Source organism: Musca autumnalis, unplaced genomic scaffold (genome assembly GCF_047663935.1).
Source record: "Musca autumnalis isolate F117 unplaced genomic scaffold, ASM4766393v1 scaffold_1, whole genome shotgun sequence".
In the NCBI taxonomy this organism is placed as follows: Eukaryota; Metazoa; Arthropoda; class Insecta; order Diptera; family Muscidae; genus Musca; species Musca autumnalis.
The window spans coordinates 301,433,086-301,459,915 of NW_027411644.1; the positions used below are offsets into that span (position 1 = coordinate 301,433,086).

General features: G+C 37.8%; 1 protein-coding gene across 12 annotated transcripts in view; it reads left to right on the top strand.

Annotated features, from left to right (window-relative positions):
- Positions 1-13,465, top strand: part of alph (protein phosphatase alphabet) — a 29,219-nt gene extending 15,754 nt beyond the window's left edge. For 6 of the 12 annotated variants that reach the window (XM_073961984.1, XM_073961988.1, XM_073961987.1 and 3 more), the window contains exons 2-6: positions 2,688-3,709; positions 3,776-3,893; positions 6,373-6,475; positions 11,945-11,999; positions 12,615-13,465. In XM_073961984.1, coding sequence (XP_073818085.1) covers positions 2,897-3,709; positions 3,776-3,893; positions 6,373-6,475; positions 11,945-11,999; positions 12,615-12,629 — 1,104 coding nt within the window. In that variant the 5' untranslated portion in view covers positions 2,688-2,896 and the 3' untranslated portion in view covers positions 12,630-13,465. Of the gene's footprint in view, positions 1-2,687; positions 3,710-3,775; positions 3,894-6,372; positions 6,476-11,944; positions 12,042-12,614 lie in introns of those variants that run through there. The other 6 variants (XM_073961978.1, XM_073961981.1, XM_073961983.1 and 3 more) reach the window with 1 other exon arrangement.
- Positions 13,466-26,830: the final 13,365 nt, after the last annotated feature.

Consider the following 26,830-nt stretch of genomic DNA (forward strand, 5'->3'; position numbering starts at 1 on the left):
AAACTTACCATTTTAAAGATACTTTTGTCCTCGTAGCCGAAATTTGCACCTCTCCATAGGTTCGCTCTATATATATTTTCATTACTGGCAAAGACCGGTTTCATTTAACAGTGCGATCTATGATACAAAACTTACCGAATTTCACTCGGATGAGGAATTTCACTTTAGACTGTTCTGTAATAACATTAGGACTACAACAACCTCTGAACGCCACACTTTCATCAACCATGAGAAAAAAAGTAGCCTAATTTCAGACACTTTTCCAATTACCTGTGCAGATTTGTAACTGTCCGACCATTCTGATGTTCGCAACTGTTTGGTATATATCTGAATCTGAAGAAATTCCACAGCATACACGTAGCGTGACGAGTTTGGTCGAATCATTTTTAAAAAATCTATAGTTGGGGAATTGACAATGAAATCGGCGCATTCTTCGATAAAGGGTTGACCAGCAACCACATAACTCTCTGGTTCTGGCTAGCGGCTGTCGCCTTAGTGTATAAAAGATTGTATAATATGTCTGTGTTGAGAGCAGCATATCCCGGAATGCCTCTTCCGAATGCTTTTGGTCTGTGCCGGGACCGAGAAAAACCATCCGCATTCAGCACACTTAAACTTCGGTGAGATGCAATAGATGTCGAGAGTGGGTGCATCTAAGGGGTTGTCCTGGACTCGTCTATTAGATGGACTACGCAGGAAATATGTTGCTGCATGGTGCGTGAACACAGCCCCCAGTGAGTCGTCGTCGTCCTCATAATCAGAACACGATACTCCCCGCAGTCCCCCAACGGCAACCGCACTTAACACCAACCGTTGTTGTACCAATCCCTGAAAATTCATCCTTTCTGCAATTTAATTGCAATGAACTCCGAGGAAAGATAGAGGAAAAAGTGGATTTCATGAGTCGGAAAAGTATCACGGTCGCGGCGGTGGAGGAAACCAAGCTCAACAACAATTGCAGCATACCGCGTTGTGACGGTTACAATGTACTGAGGTGTGATCTGATGTTCGGGTAGTCGAAAGGACGTCCCGAGACATCATCACTGCTGCAGCCGCACCCCACATACCTGCGTGGCGTCCGAGTATCTCACTAAAGTTCTCAACCTGATGAGTGAGTTTCGTCGAGACAACTACAGTGACCTCAGTGTCCGGGAGCTGACACAGGATGTTAACAGGATGGTCGGTAAGCACAAGCAGAACAAGTGACTATACCATCTGAAGCGTTGCAACATTGGAGCATGTGCAAGATATTTTAATTGACAAGTTGTCGAGCACCCCCATAGTGACAGGACGAAAATAAGACTAATACGTCGCATTTGATGTCTACCTACCGAGGAGGAAGCACCATAATTTAGTATGGATGATTTTGCAAATGACATTAGGAACGCTAAATTATCCAATGCTTTTTACAACGACGGAATCTTTATGAGCCTGAAGTTGAGTATCCCACCAAAGTTTTCATCCAGTCGCTAGCCATCCACATCTTGTCCGAAGTATGGAAAAAAGCAAGATAGTCCTGCTACTGAAACCAGAGAAGGATACCAGCAAATATGAATAGTGCAGACTGATTTCGTTTTTGTCGTCCATAGCAAAGACTCTTCAGGTTTTACTCCTCCCCAGCGTCAGACCATCAACATTGGTTTTGGTAAGCTACACAGCTCTACAACAACGCTGCACGGTATCTCCACGCAAGCAGCAGGTGTGATAAAGTAGTTTTGGTGGTGCTAGACTTATCGAAGCCTTTGATACAGTATCAAGCACTCTACGCTGTTGAGTATCTTCCGGCCAAGCTTGAAACGTTGGATAATTAACTATCCACTGCGCCAGTCGTACGTGGAAATCCCACGTCTCGTATAGTGAAACATGTGGGGGTGATATCACCAGGACTGTTTAACCTCTACTGTATTCCACCCCCTACATATCGTAACGTAACTTGGATCGTAACTAGATTATTGATTGTGCTATCTTGCCGTCAGATACCTTTCCTGTAGTGCTATTCTCTAACTCATTTTTTGAGTTACCGACAATTGTCGGTAAAATTAATATGCTTATAATTTCGGTAATTACCGATGTTTTTCGGTAAGTTAGCGACGAATAAAAAGCAGTCGCAAAGTTCTACCGATAGCAAGAGTGTTGTCAACTTTTATTTGAACTTTTCATTCATAATTTTGCGTTTTAATGTTACCGATTTTTGTCGGTAACTCAAAAAATGTGTTAGAGAATCGCACTACTGATGTCGTTTATGAAAGGCTGAACTCCTATTTGACCGATCCTACCACATTTTTCCACTCGAGGAATATGAAAATGTCCGCCACCAAATCGATTCTGTTTACAAGGACTGCAGGTGTGAGTACTGAGTGTCATGGTCTACAATAGTAGAATTCCTACCACGAACTACCCCAAGATTCTAGGGGGGTCATATTCGACAGCGTGTTCACGCCGTCCGCATATGCTATAGCTATCTGTGACAAACTGACATTTAGGAACAATGTTCTCATGTCCTTGGTGCACAAATAAAGAAACCTTGGTGTACAAATAAAAAAACCTTGTTGACCATGTGATAGATCGGTCTGGGGAAAGCTATGCGGTGCCAGTGTGTCGTTAATAAAATATATTAAATATTTTTAATCAAAAAAGGTTTACAAATATCCATAACTAACCGAAAAATTTGTTTTTTTTTCTTACAGAATTTTTTAATTGATCTCATTTTGCACAAATTACTTAGGAGGATTGTTGTACGAAATCTTAAAGGAAATACATACAAACTCAAACAAAAACAATCTCAGCATATTTGCTGAATTTTGTTTTGTTTTTCTCTAAGAAGAAAAGAAAACTTGCAGCCGCCGCAAACTATACTTTCTACCCCGCAGCGTTGAGCACAGCATGAGAAGACGTGATGGGAGCGTTCCTGGATAAACCGAGAACGAACAAACACAATGACAGCGGTGAGGGAAACAAATTGCTCTTCGGCGTTAGTTCTATGCAGGGCTGGCGTTGTGAAATGGAAGATGCATACTATGCCCGAGCTGGTCTTGGCAATGGTTTGGACGATTGGTCTTTCTTTGCTGTGTTCGATGGACATGCCGGTTACAAAGTGTCTGAGCACTGTGCCAAGCATTTGCTGGACAGTATTGTTAGCACAAAAGAATTTCAAAGCGGCAATCATGTGAAGGGCATACGTAAAGGTTTCCTAGACATAGATGAAGATATGCGTAGGCTGCCCGAACTTAATGAGAATGCTGCAAAATGCGGTGGCACAACAGTTGTGTGTGCTTTTGTGTCACCCACACAGGTGTTTATAGCGAATTGTGGTGATTCAAGGGCGGTTTTGTGCCGTCAAGGAGCACCGGTATTTGCCACGCAGGATCACAAACCTATTTTGCCAGAGGAGAAGGAGCGTATACACAATGCCGGTGGTAGTGTAATGATAAAACGTGTCAATGGTACACTGGCGGTTTCAAGAGCTTTGGGCGATTATGATTTTAAGAATGTCGAAAATAAGGGACAATGTGAGCAGCTGGTTTCACCAGAACCGGAAATCTTTTGCCAGGCTCGTCAAGACACAGATGAGTTTCTAGTTTTAGCCTGTGATGGCATCTGGGATGTAATGAGCAACGAAGATGTCTGCAGTTTTATACATTCGAGGCTGAAAATATCCAATGATTTGGTGAATATAGCAAATGAGGTGGTGGACACATGTTTACACAAGGTGAGTGGAAATGTTATTTATACAAGAAAAGTGGTAAAAAAATGATTTTGGTTTCTTATTCTACAGGGCAGCCGAGATAATATGAGTATCATAATAATAGCCTTTCCTGGAGCACCTAAACCTACCGAAGAAGCTTTGGCAAGCGATAGGCGGTTGGACAAACAAATTGAAAAGATTGCAAGAGGTTGTTTTAAATGCATTTTATGTTTATAGATGTGGCTTTAATTTACTAACAAATCATATATTATTCTAAAAAATCTATTATTTGCCTATACTTCCTACAAATCAGTTCGTTGCAAAAAAAAAAAAAATCAAATTTACAAACAAAAATTCCTTTACATTAATTCTTCAAGGCATGGGTACATAAGCTGCCTCGCCAGGTTGCCTTGCTTTCCTGCTTCATTTCTGACATAACAAAATTAAAAGAATAAAGAAGGCCGAGCCAATTTCGAACTGTGTTGCCCTTTTCTCTTTTATTCTTTTATCAGAAGCAAGCAAGGCAAGCAGGCGAGACAGCTTATGTAGTCAGCCCTTTAGCGCTAGGAAACCTTAACAGTATTATTATTATTAATTATATGTACCTGATTTGCCAAAGAAATATAATTTTGTTTGTTCTATAGATCAATCATTGTTAAACAATTTAATGTTGTCGCACACCATTTGAGTCTGATATTTCAAGAAATGAAATTCTTATGAATATACAAATTTAGAGACAAATTAAATAAGAACAATGTGTTTCCATAAAAAACATATAATTAAAAGTTAGAGAAATAACGTAAAATCAACTAAAAACAAACAATTCAAAAATATGTACCTCTTATTCGATTTTTATACAATTATCATATATACATAAATAATAATGCTAGATTAATTATAGTAAACTTTGCCTTATGCTCACCACATTTATATTTGCTATAATCAACTCGGAATTCAAAACATTATAAAAATCAAAGCATCAAAAAAGAATATCAAAATTAAAATTTACTACTTTTAATGCCTTTTTTTCTCAAAGTCAACAGTTTATCTTTACTAATTTACATGCTTTCAATGAGAATTTATGAACACATACACGATTTTTATTTTAAATTTAACAAACAACAAACACACGTAATCTCAACATTTGGAGTCTGTGCCTTTTTCAAACCTTTGAGATTGATTGATAATTGTATCTAGAGAATGTGTGAATAGTGTTCAAAATGTGAGCATAAGGTACGTTTAACTCTTAGCTTTATTTTACAATAACAATTTTTTAATAAAAAATCTCTTGAATGTCGATATAGTTTTTTAAGATAATTGAAAGATATTTTTTATATAAATTTTGATAAATAATGCATGTGTATAATATATAAATTTTGCATTTATATCACTTGAAAATATTGAACAAAATAATTTAAAAATAATATGTTTTTGCTATTATTTATCGACTTATTTTGCTAATGTAGTCACACTAGTGTTATATCACTCTAACAATTTAGTCATCACCTTAATTATGACACTGTAGACATTGCATTACAAATTAAAATAGGAAAATGTTATTTGTTTTATAAACATATGTTAAAACTTGTTAAAATTAACTATTTTCACCTTTTTAGAATAGTAAAAAATATGGATATTAGGAATACAATTTTTTTATAAAGGGATGTTGAAAGAGTTTTCTATTGATTTTCTATTTGTTTGAAAATATGAACATAAAACTTGGATGTCTGTGTCTCCATTTGCAAAAGGTTATATTCCTAATATATCGTCACCCTCAAAGAGTTACGTCTTTGATTATATAATTTTTAATTAAGAAACTAAAAATGTAGTCGAATATGATTATAAAAAGCGACCGTTATGATTGCAAATCTAAGCTGTAGTGCTATTCTGTAACTAGTTAAAGACAGAATTTACCAAATCGTTGGCAAATTTGTCCCATTTTAAGTTGAGCAATTTGATTTGTAGCAGTTCTAATGGGCCGATTCCGTACAGCGAGGCGAGTCATGTCGCGTCGTCTATCGTCTCTGCGACAAAATTTAAAAAATGCACTACGTACAGCGATAGAAAATAATCGTCGATAACAAGTTATTTTTATTTTATTTTTATTCGTTAGTAAAAATGAACGGCGACAGCTAATTTGTTGTCGCCGGAAAATGAACATTACGGCGACAAAATTTGACGTCGTCGTGCGACTTTTGCCATACGTAATGTAAAAATTGCAACTGGCAACGCGACACGACTCGCCTCGCTGTACGGAATCGGCCCATAAGTTTGTTGGAAAGAGAGGTGAGGCCCATTATCCTTCATCTCTAAATACCCTCTCTCACCGATAAACTGAGACTTTGTATTATTTATTATTACCGAATATGTTCGGTATATCAGCTACCAAATTAAAACTGTCGCTAATACTTACCGATACAAACAGTGCTGCTAACTTATATTTATAAATTTAGTTAGAAATGTGGATTTATTTTTGTCTGTAGTTACAGAATTCCACCGCTGATGTTTAACAATTCACAATGACCGTAAATCTGTTTCCCATTAAATTCTTTTTAATCATTTTCGATAGTATTTTAACAGGCTCAAAAAATATGTTTTTAAGTAGATTGCTACATTTATATTTCTATTTAATTCTAATTTAAATTATAGACATGTAACTAACTTTCTTCAATTTCTTTTTGTTGCAGAGGAAATTGAAAGTAATGAAATCACATGTTGTGGCGAACTATTGGAAGCTTTACAAAATAAAAATATAGAGGGTCTTCCACCAGGTGGCGGTCTACATTCAAAGTAAGTAAAAAACATATATTTATCTTTATATAAGTATTTTTTCTCATCGAAATTTGACAACATAGGTTCATGTGTTGATATAACCTTAGCTTCATTCCAGTATTTTTTTAATGGTAAAAGTGTTAAAAGAGCAAACTGTCGAAAATGAGTTCCACATACACATTTTTCCAAAATGTACGGGAACGTAAAAATTGCAGAAAAGTCAAAAAAACTGGAACAAATGTCAAAGTCGGCGTGTCAGCCAATCGGAAACCGGCAAACATGTTGCACATTTTTGCTCGCTGAAATTTGTCGTGTAAAAAGTTTCTAAAGAGAGAGCCATTCAGCGCCATTTTTGTTCAAAGAGAAGTGAACATTTTGCAACTTTTTTGGTGTACGGAACGCATTTCGGGGAAAAATGTTCAAAATGTGTTAAATGTGTAAAAACTTTTTAGTTCTGGAACGAAACTAGTACCTCCCGATTTTCGGTACTTTGAAGGTTTTAGCTACATGGTCATACCAAAGTGGTTGAAGTTTGGTATTTTAATTTAATTTATTTCAAGATTGGTAACCAAGCCAACAAGGCCGTATGGTATTTTGTCTTCTTTGGGGCTACAAAACTTTCCCCCAGAAACTTGTCAGTATAGGTTCACGTGTTGATATAGTAGATATCTCCCGAATGTTTTATCTTATTTGGTATTTAATCCTCTTGGGAATACATTGCTTTCCCCCAAAAATGTGTCAGTATAGGTCCACGTTTTAATATAGTCCGCATAGAACGAGACCATAACTTTATCTTACCGAAATGTCTGATATTTGGTATTTAGTCTTCTTTGCGACTACGAAACTTTCTCCCAGAAACATGTCGGTATATGGTCCACGTTTCGATACAGGCGCCATACAACGTTAACCGGCGATTTTAGGTATTTTCAAGATTTTGGCCCTATAGGAATGTCTAAAATTCGGTACATAGTTTTCGTTTGGGGTATACAGCATTTCTGCTAAGAATTGTCGGTATAGGGCCTGGTTTTGAGATTACATGGAACGTAACCATGGAACGTTACCTCCGAATTTTCGGTATTTTAAAAGTTTTAGCCACATTATTCTATGTATGTGTATAATTCTGTATGTAGTTATCGTTGGGTATATACAACGTTCCTGCAGTATAGGTCCACGTTTTGGTGTAGCCTCTATATAAATGTACCTCCCGATGTTTGTTCGGTATTTTGAAGGTTTTAGCACATTATCCTATCGAAATGACTGAAATTTGGTATTTTGTATTCGATATGGGTATAAAACATGTCTACAGAGAATTGTGGGTATAGATGAACATTTTAATAGAAGAGGTATTTGGTATATTCTCAAGATGAAAATACCTCCAGATGTTGCTTATTTTGAAGGTTTTCCACACATCGTCCTAATGAATGACTAACGTGATATTACGAATACGTCCATTACGATAGTTTATCTTATTTTTGATTGATATCATACATTTTGGCCAGAACATCGATATCGGTCATTTTGAAAGTTAAACTAAATTTGGACAATATATTAGGAGATCCAAAGTTTTGAACAAATTGGTTGCCCCGTTCAAGAGACATCGTACATTCCATTTTGCATTTTAGTGAAATTTTTTAAATATTGAGGGAGAAGTACCGGAAGTTGTTGCCCATCTTCGAACTGAGACTAAGTTTGGACAAAATATGACGTAAGCCAAATTTTGGACCAAATCGGTTGATCACTTCGAGCACATATGGTGCTATGGGGGATTTACACCTTTCGGAGAGTTTTATCAAGAAGAATGGACTTGCCCCTAAAAAAACTTTTACCGTCGTAATTGAGGCAGCCAATGCATGTTGCTTCAACAGAAATAAAATTGATTCGAGAGCAAGTCTTATCTGAAATTTTGCGAGGTACGCAAAGGAGTGGACAAATATAATCCATATTCAAAACTGATATACATCTTGTAGATATATTAGGGTGTGTAATGTATGGACCACATCGGTCATATTTTGAACCAAATCGGTAGATCCGTTCGAGAATTATCTTGCGCTCCAATCACTACACACGGTGTTATAGGGTTTTTTGTACATTTCCGGCTATTTTCTAAAGAAGTATGGACTTGCCCCAGATAAAACTTGTACCGTCGTATGGGGGCGGCGAATACCAGATGCTACAACAAAAACCGAAGCGATTCGAGAGCTGGCCCTAAACCGAACTTTTCCGAAATTTTATGTGGGAGGTACCCAAAGGAGTGGACAGATTGAGTCCTTTTTGGAACCTCATCTATGCTTGGTAGAAATTTTACGATGTGCAAAGTATGGACCATACCGGTTACTCCCTTCAAGAGTTATCGTGCGCACAAATTTTCCGGACAATTTCGAACTTTTGTGGGGGAGGTACCGGAAGGAGTGGACCGATATAACCCATCTTCGAACTTAAACTAAGTTTGGACAACATATTATGAAAGCCAAATTTTGGACCCATTATGCGCACCAGCCAGCCGGACAGACAGACGGACGGACATTGCTAAATCGACTCCAAATTGTCTGAAACACATTTCGTCCAAACACTCCTGCGGTCTAAAACCATTATCACGATGAAGCACATTTTGCCCGTATGAGAGTGTATATAGCCTCGTTAGCATAAATGCTGAGGGTATAATCAGGGACTGTCAAAGTACAAATTTCAATTTTTATCGACAAATTCGGCAGTTTCCTGGCCATAAAACGGTCAACAATTAAAAAAATTTCCTCGGTTTTCTTGTCAGCACACCAAGTGCCACCGGCCAGTGACTTGAGAACCTTGTCCCTACTTCTGATCTTGTCGCAAATAGCTGGAACTGTGGCTTGCGCGGACGACTTAAGCTTGCTGTTGAACGTTAATCCCAATATCTTGGGGTAGTTAGTGTTCGAAATCAGGACACCACCGACCAATATTTTCAGATGATCCTCATTTAAGTCGTCCAAGTGATGATCTGAGTGCCAGTGAATATAGAGGCGGATATTTTCATATTCCTATCAGGCATTTATCCTATCAGATATGTCATCGACGATAGGACCCGACGCCAAGGCCGTACAATCATGTGGAATTTCAGAAAGGCAGGGTTGAACAGTTCCAGAGATATCACCCCACATTGTTTCACGTGGACTTCTTATTTTTGAATTCTACAAACGACTGGCGTCCACACATATTGTTGATTATCCAACGCTCATAGAAGTATGTATGTATGTAGTAAGCGGTAGCCGCAATGATGTCTCGGCAAATCCTCTCAGCTACCCGAGGGTCGGAGAGAATGGGCAATCCTCTGAAGCGGTGATAGGTAAATTGCCAATCAGCTTTTCCAAGGTTCCGAAAAGTACTGCGTTCAGAGGTTATGAAGTCGTGTAGTCTGTTTACGAAGACGATTATCAGGAGATGGTCTGAGCTAAGAAAAATAACGAGTTGCCAGGACACGTCATTTGTCAGACCGGGTTCCACAAAGGTGGTGTCTGACGGGCTGTGGCAATTTCCTTATATATTCATAGGAGCGAGCGTCTTCGTTTACCGTGCATCATGTAGAGCTGTAAAATTGCTCGGCCAGCGCTGTACTCCTCCGGTCATTGCCTAGGACAGAATCCCAAAGTTCATGGTGTTCATTAAAGTCGACTAGCTTCAGTCGGTTGTTGTGGTATGTACACGTTAAGCTCTTCCATCTTGATAGTTACACTCTTTACTCTTACACCCATACATTCCATGCACGTGTAACTAGAGTCAAGCTCAAGCGAGATATGTGTATATTGGTCATCCTTCCTCGAAACATTGTAACTATCGCAACGTTGCAAGCTCCAACGTTGAGCTGAGTTACCTGGATCGCTCCGACCATGATGTTTTTTTTTTCGACTCATAAAATCCACAATTTATTGCGGAGACTGCCTCAATTGAATTGCAAGCAAGAACGATGCGTTTCCGGGTCGCTGAACAACAACTTGTGGTGTTAAATGCTTCGTTTGTTGTTGTTGGGGACGGCGACGAAGACTCGGAGGACGAAGTTGGAGAAACTCTTGGAGATGTTTCTTAGCCTATCAATGAAAGAGAATAGTTAGTTTTTCAAAAATATTTTTATTTTTCAATATGTTCAAACTACGTTTAAACAACGAACCAAATGTACTAAAATTTATTTATATTTATTAATGTATGCCTTCTAAATGTAAACTACGTATAATTATATCTTATGTTTAATAATACGTTTCTGAATTGTACTAATTTCACATCTCTACTTTGCTTTCGTCAACTATTCTGAACGAATGTTAATATCTTTGCTTTACCAGCACTTTTCTCTCTGAATAAAAAACACTTCTCTTGCACTAACCGGCTGGTAAGCATCTCTTCTCGTCTCTAACGTTTTTATATTTAATAAATTGAATTACGCTTTATAACGTTTATTGAAAAAAACTAATTCTTGTGTTTTACTTCTCTCCTCATTTCACCGCAAATTATTCCTCATTGGCTATGAGGAATGATTAATATCAAAATACAGTCCACTCTGCTCGTTGATGTTCCTGTTGGATTACTTCTGTGGCTCTATCAACAAGACGTCAACTTTGTTCACCGTTGCCATAACCTTACCAGCCGATTGAATTGTTTTTGCCTTCTTTGGGGCACTTCCTCCAGCTTCAGTCCATTATTTGGTTTGTTCTTTTGTCTCTGGAGTATAGTGGTGTATCCATGTCTTATCAACAGTTATGAAACGACGCTTAAAATTCATTTTATTTCGCTTAAAACGATCCAAACAAGCTTGAGAAATGTTCATTCTTATGCGTTTTTGATCGACTGTTAACAAATGCGGCATCCATTTTGCAGAAAGCTTTTTCATCTGTAGTTCTTCATGCAAAATTAAATGGACTCGATCATTTGAGATGCCCATGATATTAGCAATTTCACGCACTTTTATTCGTCGATCATTTAATACCATATCATGCACTTTGGCTACAATTTCTATTGTTGTTGCTGTTTTTGGACGTCCACTACGTGGTTCATCTTCAATGCTTGTACGACCACGTTTAAATTCAGCAACCCAATTTTTTACTGTTGCCCACCATATCATTATGAATTTCTTGTCCCGATAAACCTTTTTTATGTAAATATTTAATGACAGCACGCATTTCTAATTTTTCAATTGTAAAAAAATTGCGGATGCGTCTTTTTTGAACACCTGTTTCTATATGAAGGAGTTGCCAGATCGAAACAAAATTTAACATGTGTTCATAACAGAGATTGAAGTTTCCAAAACACTTAACTTTTTTTCTGTTTATACCGCGCTTTTTGTGCTAGGCTAAGAAGTTTCCGAACTGACCTCGTATTAGTCTCCCAAAAGACTTAAGACTTGGTTTTAAGTTTGCCATGTGAGGACCATTGCCGCTTTATACTAAATTCGAATTGTCATTGTATTTTTATCTAATACCGTTTTGTTATGATTTTCATTAACATTCATTTTTCTTTTCATTTCAGGTATCATATTATAGAGCGAATATTTAAGGAAATGTTCCCCGAAGACCAATGTGAAGTACGCAATATTTTTTATAATATGTAACAACTTTATTATTGTTCTACTAATGCTTTCTTGAAAATATAGCTATTTGCAAAGTTTTGAATTTTAATTTAAGCCTTTAGATATGATTTTCATAATTCGTGTAAAGTTTTCATTATTTGCACCATAACCATATATAATTTTCAAGTATATTATGCCCAAATTCATGTCATCTCAGTGTACAAGTCGTTTCGTCCCATTTCCTTTCATTCATTAAATGTTTTAGTACAAGAAATAATAAGTTTGCTAATCGACGATCGAAATAATCGAAATAATCAGCAAGTGCTTTTCATTTTTACAAATTTAATTTTTTGTTTTCTTTTTTTTTCGAAATAAACGATTTTTTTGCTTTGATGTGTATATTTGTATACCGGGCTGTTTCGGTCAGATGTGTATGATATAAATAAAACTAATTTTGATATCTCAAATTCGTAATCACATTTAACTCTTATTGTTTGCATGTTCTCCTTTTTTCTGTGTATTAAATTATATTGAAAAATCAATCCCTATGTTCTATGTAATATTAACAAATTGTGTTTTTCTTTTCTTACCCCTGTTGTGTGTTCGTGATCCGTTTTCCGCAACGTGTAGACGGCGCCACATTGAAATCCATGTAAAACAGATTTTTATTATAAATGAAAAAGTGCAAATTAAATAAAATAACAAAAAGAAAATCAACAGCAGCATCAACAACAAAACAACCAAAAAAAGGCCGAAAGAGCGTAAAGACGAATCGCCAAAACAACAACCACAACCCTGTTTTTTACATTCAACAGAAAGAACAAAACAAAGAATTTTATAAAATTTCCAAGTTTTCATACCAAAACCAACGACGAGCCTATAATATAATGTCATCCCAAATAAAATTAAAAGAAACAAAAACAAAACAAACATTTTTTATAAACAAACACATCCACCACATACCTACATTGTTAATTTTACAATAATTTACTAAATATAATTTGTTTATTTGTTTACGTTTTTTCAAATGCTTTTTCTTTAGCATCATCATCAAAGTGAAACACAAAGACCGAAGAAAACTAATGAACAAAACTTTTTTAAATAATATTATTAACAGTCATTTTTAGTCAGTCTTGTTATCAACACCATCACCACTAAACAACCCCCCTTACACCCCCAAATTCTGTGAAAGTGAAAGTATATACTTAAAACAAAGAAACTAATGTTTAAGTTATTAAAGAAAAACAAAAACAAAAGAGCCCTAAAGAAACAATACTTTTTTTATAATTAAATATGTAAAGAACATCAACACCTAGAAATCCAATTTAAAACAACAACAACAACACACAATACGTACAACAGAAATCCCCAAAAAGAAACTCTTACTATACTTACACCGGAAACCCTACTACTACAACAACTACAGAGAACATCAACTACAATAAGTATCACACAACTACATCAAAACAAAAAAGGAAAAAGGACATACTACAAAAAATGGCCGTAGCAGTTAAACAATAAGACGATGAAGCAGAAGAAGAAGAAAAACAATTTATAATCTTTAATTGTAAGTTTTTAATAATAGGAATCATATACATACAAACATATATATATTTAATGAACAACAACAAAAAATAAGAGGGAAAACATACACAAAAAAATATATATAGAGAAGAACAGACAGATGTAATGATTGCACACAACACAGGGATTCCTTAAATATTGATTTTTGTTTTGGGTTAAAAAAAAAACTAACCAAATTTGGCTTGTAGAAAATTAAAATTAAGTATCAAAATTTATAAACATATTAAAATTTATAAACTATATCATGTTTAAGATATAGATTTTCAGACTGTGAATTCGAAAATGTGTTTTTATACCCTCAGCTTTTAGACTAACGAGGTTCTACGCACTTTGATAGATCAGTAATGTGGCAAGAGAGTGTGGAAAAAATACTTTTCAGAAAATTCGAGTCAATTTTAGCAGTAATAGCCACTTGCAAATTTAAAAAAAAATTTAAATTTATTTTATTGTCTCATTTTAGGTAGAATAGAATATGTTGCAAAAAATTAGAGATGATCGTACAAAAATTGGCTGAGATATGAGCGTTGGAAGGCGGGAACATTTATTGTGTTTTGTATGTCGCATATGTCGTTTTTCTCGAAATGGCAATTTTGAAAGCGGTGCCCACTGTAGCACGAAAAAAGATTATCCGATATTCATACGTTTTTGTGGATTATTTTACACATAAAAATCTTTTTCTAAAGCTAGAGACTTTAAACAAATTTTTTGATGGATGGATTATAACCCATTTTTTCGTTAAAATCGAAATTTTTTACTTTGACAATTCACATTTTTTAATGCATATTTTTTATTCCGTTTCGCTTCGCTTTTTAGGTTCTTAATGATTCCACAAAAATTAATGCTGATCGGTTTTATCGTTTTCAATGTAAAGTGGGCATCGCAAACGGCTTTGGCAAAAACAGTGTTTCGAAGGCGGGGATTTGTCAGAAAATTGTGCAAGATTTTTCAATAGAAAAAATCCGAAGGTAACTCAATGTGCGACCACCTTTCATATGGAAAAAATCTTCTAAAAAGTTTAGTAGATTTCTTGTAAAAACTTCATGAAAAATAGTCAATAAATGACCATAACCATTTAACCCTGTCTAAACTAGGATCAATTTCGGAGATGAATCATGTATACCTACTTATTCGGGTATGTACCTATCCTAAAAGTTTAAAATTTTTGGTTTAAAAGGTGTGCCCGACAACTCTCACTGGTCAACCCATTTGGTCCGAAAAATTCACATCGTAATATTCCTTTCAGACATAGATTAACTTAGAATATAAACTATATCGATCCACTCCTTCTGGCATCTCCCACACTATTTTATAGATATGTCTCGGATCTTTATATTTTGTTTGCAGTATGCAATCCTTGCCTTGGTATGCCCATACTTTCTGACATATTGACCCAAAAAATCTAAAAAAACCCTGCCGGATTAAGTGTCCATCATGTACCAAGAAGGTCTATATCGGACGACACACACATACAAAAGCTTAAAATTGTCACATAAGTACAGATTCAGGTCTGTTAAAGGATTAAAGAAATTTTTTATATCATAACTTAAGGTAATCCTTGTGATCCCGTTTTGCATCGATATAGGGGGTTATAATGAATGAAATGTTCCCGACTTTCCGCCGTTGCAAGGGAGAAAGTGAAAAAATTCACGGGGAATTGCCGTTCATGATAACCCCCATAATGTTTCTCGTGGGCATATCCTGCATAATGGTTCAAAGGCTCGGTGACCAACTAAAATAGTGGTGTTTTAACATTTTTTCTGGGCAAGTTCATGCTTCCTGGCATAAACGCTCTAAAAAGTCCTACGGTGACCAACTAAAATGACTGGTTGGCACGATAAGTATCGAAAGATATGACTACAAAAATTAGATTCATTTCCAAAATGGGCTTTGTCGATCCAATCTTGCATGTTCCTCTAGCGCAAATTTTTTTAGTCCAGTTTAAGGATACTTGTGCCACTTGTCGGATCGTGTCGAAAGTTTAATAGAGGTCTTAAGCATATGTGAATTATTGGACTCCAAAACGCTACGCGTGCGCATTTGAAACGCAGAATACACACAAAATAAGCTTACACACAAAATAAGCCTTCCCTTGGGGCGTATACCTTCGAGTGGCTCGTATTCAAATGCCTTTTTGGTGGGGGCATCTTAATCCATCCTGCTGACATGGCCAAGCCAACGCAATCGTTATAGTTCTATACGTTTTACTATATCGATGTCGGTCGGCTGGTATAGATCATGATTCATACGACGTCGGTATTCACCGTCAACGCATATTGGTCCATAAATCTTTCGAAAAAATGTTCTCTCAAACACAGCAAGTTCTGCCTCATCTGCTTTCGCAAGTACCCATGCTTCAGATCCATACATAAGTACGGGTAGTATCAGTTTCTGGTAGAGTGCAAGTTTTGTTTGACGGGAGGTGGCTTTACTTTTAAACTGTTTACTCAGACCAATATTATTCTTCTTTTGATTTCAAAACTGATGTAGTTCGTTTTTTACGGAATTGCCGAGGTAAATAAAGTCATTTACTACCTCAAAATTGTAGTTCTGAACATCAACAGTTGGTCCGAGTCTACTGGACGTCTTGCGTGTTTATACCATAAACTTTGTCTTATCGCCGTTGACTGCCAGACCCACTTTTGCAGACTCTTTTTCAATTTTCGCAAAGGTGGCTGTTACGGATCGAGTTGATCAACCTACTATATCAATATCGTCTGCGTAGGTCAGTAACATTATATCCTTATTGTATATAGTGCTATTTTTATCTCTATCGGTATATGCATTCGCCTCTCGTATGACCATTAAATAGGTCACACGATAGGCTGACGCCTTGCCTGAAACCTCGTTTTGCTTCAAATGGTTCCGAGAGTTTCTTTCCTACTTTAACTGCAGATCTTGTATTAGCCAATGTCATCCTGCGTAATATTATAAGTTTTGCAGGGATACCAAACTCAGACATGGCTTGAAACACCTTTGATCGAATTGGGCTGTCGAAGGCGGCCTTATAGTCGACGAACAGGTGGTATGTGTCGATCTGTCTTTCGTGGGTCTTCTCCAGTATTTGGTCAATTGTCGATTTACCTGGTCTAAAACCGCATTGGTATGACCCGATTATGTTATTGACCATGGGTTTTAAACGTTCACACAGTACACTCGACAGCACTTTGTATGCCATTGGGAGCAGACTTATGCCTCTGTGGTTTGTACACACCGTGTTGTCTCCTTTCTTGTGTACGGACCATAGGAGGCTTAGGTTCCAATCGTTGGGTATGCTCTCATCCTGCCAAATTTCGGTAATAAACTGATGCATACTCCTTATCAGCCGATTAATGGCTGTCGTACCTCGATTTGGCTAGGTGGAAGACATTCAACGTCGGCGTTTGCGATTGCTTCTGGTGTATCTTCATCGCCGCCCATATTCGATACTAAAAGCTTCATGAAATGTTCCTTCCAGATCCTTAGTACACTATCTGTATCTGTTGCCAGATTCCCTTCATGATCTTTGCAGGAGAATGTGCCTGCACCACACCCTTTAGTCTGGTGTTTTACACTCTGGTAAAATTTTCGGACTTCATTCTGACTCCTGAACATCTCGAGTTTCTCACGCTCACGTTTTTCTTGCTCTTTCTTTTTTCTTCTGCAAATACGCTTCTCCTCTCTCCTCTTCACCCGATATTTTTCTTTCGCGCTTCGTGTTGCTACTGAATGCAGGGTTGCTCTGTATGTCGCGTTCTTTTCTTCAGTAGCCTTACGACACTCCTGATCGTACCATCGATATTTAGGTTGTGATTTTAGGTACCCAAGCTCGGATTTTGCGGCAGTTTGAAGTGAGTGGGCCAATGTGCTTCCACATTATCGGGACAAGCAGTGCCGTCTACCAGCATGTGACTCAGTTGAGCGGAATAGGTTTGTGCTATCTGTTGTGTTTGCAGCTTCTCGACATCCAGCTTCCGTCCTGTTGAGCACTTTTGGCGCAACATTAAGGCGAGTGCGCACCTTTGCTGGTACAAGGAAATGGTCCGAATCGATGTTCGCTCCTCGAATCGATCGGACATCTAACACACTGGACGAGTGTCTTCCGTCTATCACAACATGATCAATTTGGTTTCTTGTTTTCCCATCTGGGGATATCCACGTGGCCTCACTCCATTGTCGGATGTTACCTCATGAAGGCTGAACTTTCTGACCGTGGGACCAAAGATATTTTCACTCCCAATTTTAGCATTAAAATCTCCTAGAACAATCTTAATGTCATGGCCGCGGTAGCATATGCCCTCTCTAGGCACTATATCGAATATACCCTTGATTTATTCATCTATATCCTCGGTCGGGGCATGGGCGCAGATGAGACTGATGTTAAAAAGCTTTGCTTTTATACGAATTGTGGCAATTCTCTCATCAACAGGAGTGAAGCTGGAGACCAGATTTTTAAGCCTCCTATTTACCATAAATCCAACACCTAGCTCATGTTTCGTTTCATGGCACCTAAAATACAGTTCCATCGCCCTTCCTGTAAGGCGATAATATCAGCTTTGTACTTGCCAAGTACATCCGCCAGTGCGCAAACTGCACTTGCTCTGTAGAGAGTCCTGACCTTCCAGGTGCAGATTCGCAGATCATGGTCCTTAAAACGTTTGCGGGGTTCGTCAACTTTAGAGGCGTTTGTTTTTCTTCTTTTTCTTTGTTTTTTCATAGCAGGCGGTGTTTTGACGGGGTGAGGTACTAGCCCAACGCCCAACCCAAGTTTTTAACGTTCTTATGGGTGAACGCGCGGCACATTTTAGCTTCACTACCTTTGACGGATGTTAAAGGCAGCTCCCCAGGGTGACACCAGGGAGGTCAGTGTCCACTTGAGATGAAATAGGGACCAAGATAAATCCTGGGCTTTGCCATGTTCAAGCCGGTCAAGTTAGAATATGGACTATGTGCATTTTACAATGCACGACCAATAATTGAAAGAATGTGCTTTTATGACGTTTCAGAAGTCAGTCATAATGTCCGATGTTCCTCATGCTTTAATGCCTTTTGAATGACGTCTGATGAGGAGGGTTAAGAGTTGTTTGGGGATATTATTTTTAACTTTGTGGAAATGTAGATTTAGTCCTTTCTGAGGATGTCTGGTAATAATAATACAAATAATAACACTGTGTAACACGAAAATTATTAACCATATTCTGACACCACAGCGTGATAGAAGACAAAAAAATAGAAGACACGTGTCTCGCCGTTTTTCCCTATCTCATCAACTTTCGCGGTTGTAGGCCTCCAAATGTTTGAGCCCTTGATGTAAAAAGGGGCCATTTTTCAAGACTGTATCTTCCAAACCTTCCATGTTCCAGAAAGTTGTTTATTGATGTCTTTGCTACATGATTGTAGTTGGTTGTTTTCTTGAATATTGAACGGTTTAGTATCTGTGGACCAGAACCAGAGAAAACAGGATAAAAATCCCATTTGCTTTGTTATTTTGACCATTAAGAACCGTATATACAGTGTTCATATGTTCTAGAAAGATGTTTATTGGGATCTGAGGTACATTTTTGTAGTTGGTTGTTTGCTTCAAATTTGATCAGTTTGATAGCTGCAGACCAAAACCCGAGAAAAATGTTAAAAGAAATTTAACCTTGGCGATTTTGACCTTGCAGATGAAGTTTGATGGATTATATGTGTTCACAATTTTTGTTCCTTAAGACAAGATCTACAACCTTGCCTCTGAGATAAATTCAAAATTCTCAACGGTTTAGAAAATATAGTCTTGAAAAATGGCCCCTTTTTACATCAAAGCCTCAAACCTTTGGAGGCCTACAACCGCGAAAGTGGATGAGATAGGGAAAAACGGCGAGACACGTGTCTTCTATATTTGGTCTTCTATTACGTTGCGGTGTCAGAATATGGTTAATAAAACATGACTCAAAAAAATTACACAGTGTAATTGTTCCACAAACATCCCAGACGGGACAAGGAAGACTTCTCTCATATCAATGAGTGCACCCCGATTCATATTAGCTCAATGATATGGGACCTACTGTTTATCGCCGATTCCGAATGGTGTGTCTTACGACACCATTTTTCTAGAGAAGTTTTACATGACTGAAATACTAAGGAAATGTCGCCGCCATTACTGAGGGGTATTTTGCCACCGTTGAAAATTTGTTGTTGCCTGGCCGGTGAATCGAACCCACGACCTTCAGCGTGCAAGGCGGGTGTGCATACCATTGCACCACATTGGCTGGATGTCAGGTACCTTAGAGAAACACCAAGTGGAATCCCCAAGGCAGTTTTTAGAGCAGTTTGGAATTTTGTCCATTGAGTACAAATCCCTGCTGTTCAAATATATGCGCATACATAGTTTATTAGAGATCACCTAATGACCTCATAGGTGGTAATAATTTCATCTTTTTTCCTACCAAATGTTTGGAGAGTGGGGGAAGGTTGTCCAAGGTGAATCCTAATATTTTAGTTGTTGTTGTGGTAGTAGTATAAAAACCTACGTAGAAGCATAGGTTTGATGCCGCTGGCAGAACGACTATGGTTTCGGGTCAATCAAGTTCGAAAGAATACGCTGCCCTGGGATTGGGTAATATTTTAGTGTTCGCCTATTTTCGTCCACGATGTGACGATGGTTGCAGTGGATTTTGGGGCGGATATTTGTAGCTTTCTGCTAAATAAGAATCTTTAAGAGCTGGGAGTTAGTTGCTCATATTGTCCCCTATGTCTCTAACGTCTCTGCCAGTCGGATTTAATGATTCTGGAGGAGTCCTTCTACCAGCACAGAAACCAGGAGAAGGTGGTCCGTCAGGAGAAGGTGCTCTGCAATGAATGGCAATAGTATCGAGTTTAATAATTTAACTATTGGTAATCGGAGTGGGTCTGTATGAACTTTCTAGTTGTGCAGTTTTTGGATATAAGGAATTTCCAAGATTGAGGCACAGATTGAATGTGTGAGTAAGATAAGTCGCACCATTAAGTCCAATGTACTTCAACAGTTCGTTTGCTAGGACCAATACGAACCAATTTCTGAGAACTCTTGCCGGCTTTGATGCAGCTCAGTTGCAGATGTTCTAGACGTTTACGTCATATTACTTTTTGTTTTTTGACACAAAGTTTGTCTACCTCTTTGTTGAGATTTTGGATCGTTATGTTGTAGGGTTGTACTTTCTTATCGCGTCCCTTAGGTCTGCGAGTTTTGAAGCCTCTGCATGCCTTATTCTTTTTATCCTTCCTGTATGCATACCTATTTTGCAGCCTTTTAGGATAGCTTGTCTAAATATTTTCTCACCTGCTGGAGCTAATGTTCGTGAGATATGTTCGAAAATGTATCTTCTATTATGGATCTATTTTATATTTTCTGCAAGCCAATATTAATATTAACATTTTTATATAACGTTTATTACAACAATTTTAAAGTTTTACTTTTTTTTCTTTTTAGTAATAAAATCGATGTTCAGCTTTAATTTTGTGCGAAAGGAGTTCCATTTCTTTTTAATTTAGAAACATATTTATTTTTTAATGCCGTAACTAATTCCTATCTCTTTTACGCCCCGGTCCTCTCTTCCTCAACCAACCATACCTAAAGTCTTATTTTGTATTTCTGTATTGTTTTTTTTTCTCGTTTTGTTTTATAGCTAACGTAACAGAAGAGTGTATTTTTTTAGTTTTCTTGTATTAAAAAAAGTGAATTGTTTTATTCATAAGTGTATAATTATTTTTTTATAACATAAAACTTTTTTGTCTTTAAGTCTCCTCTTTGTTGCTTTCTACCCTTTTTTATTACTATTAATTATTATTTCCATATATAAAGTGTTTGTTATATCATAAAATTTTCCTATAAAAATACAATAACAACATGAAACACACAAACAAGAAGAAGAAGAAATGTCATTTACTTTTTTTAATAATTAATATTTAATTTGAAATTTTCTATTTTTAATATAAGCCTTATTACAAAGAAAGAAAGTAAAAAAACAAACAAAATAATAAAACCACAACTTATATTCCTAAAAAGAAGTAAAAAATTAAACTAAAAATAAATCTATATATAGAAAGAAAACAAAAACAAAATAAAAATAATTGAAGGTGAAAAATAATTTTACACTTTTTTCCAACCTAAGCTAAAAGAAAAGTAAAAAACACATAAAAAACCAATAAAACTATTTGTAAATTAAACAAAAACAAAGAAACAAACAAAAACGGAAAAGTAAAACACAAGATGAAAAAAATGATTTAAAAAAAATATATGCTCGAGTTTGTAGTAAATGTTGAAAATAAACAAAACTGGAATATTTACTTTGATTGTGAAGCTAAGGTAAGATATATTTTAGAATGGACAGGGGCCAACGAAAGCTCGAATGATTGATTTGGAAGCGTAAAAGATAAAAAATGTATTTACTCTTTTTTATTTTGTTACTATTATTCTCCTAATTATATACCCTCCATCATAAAATGGAGGGTAACATTAACTCCATTCCGAAATGTCGAAAGTATATACGTCGATAAAACAACGTCCGTCTGTCTGTTGAAATCAAGATACAGTTTGGCTGTTGTGTGGCTGTTGACTTAATGGCGGATATTTTCATGTTCCTCGCGTGGAAGAGCTCAACGCAAGATAGTCGTTTAGCCTTACACAATGATCGAAAAATCATGCGTAATTTCCTCAATGACAAAAGGCTTTAAGCTGGGTACACATTGCCTACTAATACTACTGGTGATAAAAGTGAGATCGGCTTGTATGATTCACATTTGCTGGCAACCTCGTTTCGGCAGGGTGGTCCCGCTATTGAAGCCAGGCAAGGATGCCAGCAAATGTGAATCGTACAGGCCGATTTCGCTTTTGTCACCTGTAGCGAAGACCCTTGAGGCCTTAGTCCTCCCCAGCATTAGAAATAGCTATCAAGTTGCCGATCATCAGCATGGATTCCGTAAGCAGCACATCCCGACAACAGCGCTGCACGCCATCTCCACACATATTTGTCGAGGACTCAACCAGGAGCGGCCGTGTGGTAGAACAGTGATGGTGGCGCTTGACTTATCAAAAGCCTTTGATACTGTCAAGCACTCCACGCTGTTCGAGGACATCGAGCAGACAACCCTCCGGCCAAGTCTGAAACGTTGGATAATCAACTATATGTGTGGTCGCTTGTCGTATGTGGAATTGAGGAACAAGAAATCCAAGCCCCGTATAGTGAAAGGAGTTCCCCAAGGAGGGGTGATATCTCCGGAACTGTTTAACCTCTACCTTTCCCGCATTCCGCCCCCTCCAGACGGCATTGAGATCGTAACGTATTCGGATGATTGTACGATCCTGGCGTCAGGTACCTACCCTGATGACATATGTGAGAGACTGAACTCCTATTTAACCGATCTTACCACCTTTTTCCACGCGAGGAATATGCAGATATCCGCCACTAAATCGACGGCCACTCTTTCATTACATGGACGGCGCAGTATAGAAGAGAGTTGAATATCAGGGTCGATGACAGCAGAATTCCGACCATAAACTGCCCCAAAATTCTTGGGTTCACATTCGACTCCACTTTCACGTCGTCCGCGCATGCCACAGCTATCTGTGATAAACTGAAATGTAGGAACCAGGTCCTCAAGTCCCTAGCCGGCAGCACTTGGGGTGCAGATAAAGAAACCTTGTTGACCACGTATAAAGCGATAGGTCGGTCTGTGGTAAGCTATGAGGCGCCAGTTTGGTCCCCGAATTTATGTGACACGCAGTGGGATAAGATTCAAATTTGTCAGAACGACGCCCTGAAAACCACAACAGGGTGCCTCCTCAAATCTACAGTGCACCATCTGAGGAGGCAAAGATTCTTCCAGTACGACAACATAATGAGATGCTATCGTTGCAGTACTTGCTCGGGTGTTAGCGTGAGAGCCATCCCAGTCACCATCTGCTGGCCACCGAAACACCCAGGCATATCAAGAAGGATATTCATGCTCTAGAGACGACGGTCCAACAATATAGGAGAGAACCTCTAGATCAACAGGCATATCAGGCAGGTTCGGACAGCATTCACACGGACACAGTTGCCAAGACCATAAGCAATTATTGTGTGAATGCAGTCATCGGAGCACATCCCCCATCTATCGCAGCTGAAGAGCGTCAGCTGCCACGACAAACCAGAGTAGTTTTGGCTCAATTACGCTCGGGATATTGCAGTCGCCTAAATTCCTATGCAAAACATCTGCCCAGTATGCGGCATGGGTCCGCACGATACTAAGCACCTATTCAACTGCCCCGCCAAACCTACTTATCTAACTCCAGTGGATCTGTGGTTACATCCCATCGAAGTAGCCAACGTCCTGGAACTGGAGATAGACCCAGAGCTAGATTGAACAGGAGAATGAACATACAAACATAATAATAAAACACTGTTACAACAACAACCTCGTTTCATTAACTGTACCAACCTTTTTTCCAGGCTTTTGGAACTATTAGAGTGGCTAACAATAGATTGAAGACCTTGCCCAGATACTCGACTCCTGATTCATTCAGCTGCTTTAGCATCAATGGTCAAAGCGGTTTAGATGATTATACCCTCAGCATTTATGCTAACGAGGGTATATACACTTTCATACGGGCAAAATGTGCATCATCGAAATAATGGTTTTAGACCCCAAGTATGTTTGGACGAAATCCGTTTCAGACAATTCGCAGTTGATTTAGCAATGTCCGTCCGTCTGTCTGGTTGGCTGATGCGCACGATAACTCACGAACGGATGAGCCGATTTTGTCCAAAATGTGTCTTTCGTAATATTTTGTCCAAACTTAGTTTAAGTTCGAAGATGGGTTATATCGGTCCACTCCTTCCCCCGTACCTTTCCCACAAAAGTTCGAAAATGTTATGAAAATTTGTGCGCACGATAACTCTGGAAGGGAGTAACGATTTGGTCCAGCCTTTGCATATCGTGCAATTTCTACCAGGCTCCTTCGTGTAAATCCCACACAAAATTTAGGAAAAGTTCAGTTTTGGACCTGCTCTCGAATCGCTTTGATTTTTGATATAACAACTTGTATTCACTGCTCCACAACATCATCAGGGGCAAGTCCATATTTCCTCCGCCACAAAAGTTCAAATTGTTAGGAAAATTTTGCGCACGACTATGGTATATATTTGGTACCTCCCACACAAAAATTTCGGATAAGTTCACTTTAAGACCTGCTTTCGAATCACTTTAGTTTTTGTTTAAGCAACTTGCATTCGCTGCCTCAATTACAACGGTAACAGTTTTTTCAGGGGCAAGTCCATACTTTATGAGAAAACAGCCCGAAAGTTGTAAAAACCCCTATGGCACCATATGTAGTGGCTGGAGAGCACGATAACTCTCGAACTGATCGAATTACTACTAAAATTATTCGAATTACATCTGAAAAAGGTGTAGTGTAGTGATTTTGATTAAAAATATATACAGCCTTATTCTGAACGTACATTTCCCATGAGTTTTCTCACTCCCTCCTTTAAGCTGGAACGGCACGTAACAAAATAAATTCCTGTGACTATCATGGCTCCGCTGAACAGCTTTATAATAAAAACGCGTAATCACAGTACCTTATCCCCAATATTTCAACAACATTGATGCGCTTTAATCCAGTTTAAGACCCCTCCTTGGATCCTCTCGATAATGGTCTGAATAATCCAATAAACTAGCCCATGTGGTATTTTTCCGTGTAGACTGTGTTGTAATATCACCAAAGTATTTATTTAATTTATGAAGTTTTTATTTTAAATTTTATTACTAAATTTATTTTTATATTTGTATGATGGTTATAAGAATATTTATTCATTTTTCATATCCACCATATACCAGTGATATCATCTCCATAATCGGCAGCTATTATCCTTCGAGGCTGTGAGTATTATATCACCGCTATAACTAAATGCACAGGAGAAAACTTCGGCTTCATGTCCAGCCAACACTTGAGAACACAAACCCGATTCAATTAACCATAAGCGGGCAGTGTGATCAGCTGAAGCAGTCATAAGAAGTCCACCGTGTGGACTAAAGCAGACCTGAAAAATATGAAAATTTATTTTTACAATGTTTTTGGGTGCATTCAAAATAATCATCCTAATTGTTTGAGATGATTTGTATTTTAGGTAACTTCCGAAAATAGACTTAACCATCGTTAAGTCCTTTATTTTCGTTAATGGCTTTCTTTGAGTGCCTTTACATTTTTTATATTTCGTACCTTTGATACTTCTTCAGTGTGACCCACCATTACAGATAACATTTCCAACTCGCCACTTATATTCCAAACCCCCAACTCGTGGAATTTTTGGAAGTTGGGGTTTAAAAACCCCAACTCCTGTAATTTTTTGAAGTTGAGGTTTAAAACCTCAACTCGTGGAATTTTTTGATGTTGGGGTTTAAAAACCCCAACTCGTCGAATTTTTGGAAGTTGGGGTTTAAAAACCCCAATTTGTGGAATTTTTTGAAGTTGGGGTTTAAAAACTCCAACTCGTGGAATTTTTTGAAGTTGGGGTTTAAAAACTCCATCTCGTGGAATTTTTGGAAGTTGGGGTTTCAAAACCCCAAATCGTGGACTTTTTCAAAGATGGGGTTTTTAAACCCCAACTTCCAAAAATTCCACGAGTTGGGGTTGGTAAACCCCAACATCAAAAAATTCCACGAGTTGGGGGTTTTAAACCCCACGATTTGGGGTTTTGAAACCCCAACTTCCAAAAATTCCACGAGTTGCAGTTTTTAAACCCCAACTTCAAAAAATTCCACGAGTTGGAGTTTTTAAACCCCAACTTTGGCAGTTGGGGTTTAAAACCCCCAACTCGTGAAATTTTTGGAAGTTGGAAGTTGAAATTTTCGGAAGTTGGGGTTTAAAAACCCCAACTCGTGAAATTTTTGGAAGTTGGGGTTTAAAAACCCCAATTCGTGAAATTTTCGGAAGTTGGGATTTTTAAACCCCAACTCGTGAAATTTCCGGAAGTTGGGATTTTTAAACCCCAATTCGTGAAATTTTCGGAAGTTGGGATTTTTAAACCCCAACTCGTGAAATTTCCGGAAGTTGGGATTTTTAAACCCCAAGTCGTGAAATTTTCGGAAGTTGGGATTTTTAAACCCCAATTCGTGAAATTTTCGGAGGTTGGGATTTTTAAACCCCAACTCGTGAAATTTTTGGAAGTTGGGGTTTTTAAACACCAACTCGCGAAATTTTCGGAAGATGGGGTATAAAAACCCCAACTTGTGAAATTTTCGGAAGTTGAGATTTTTAAACCCCAATTCGTGCAATTTTTGGAAAT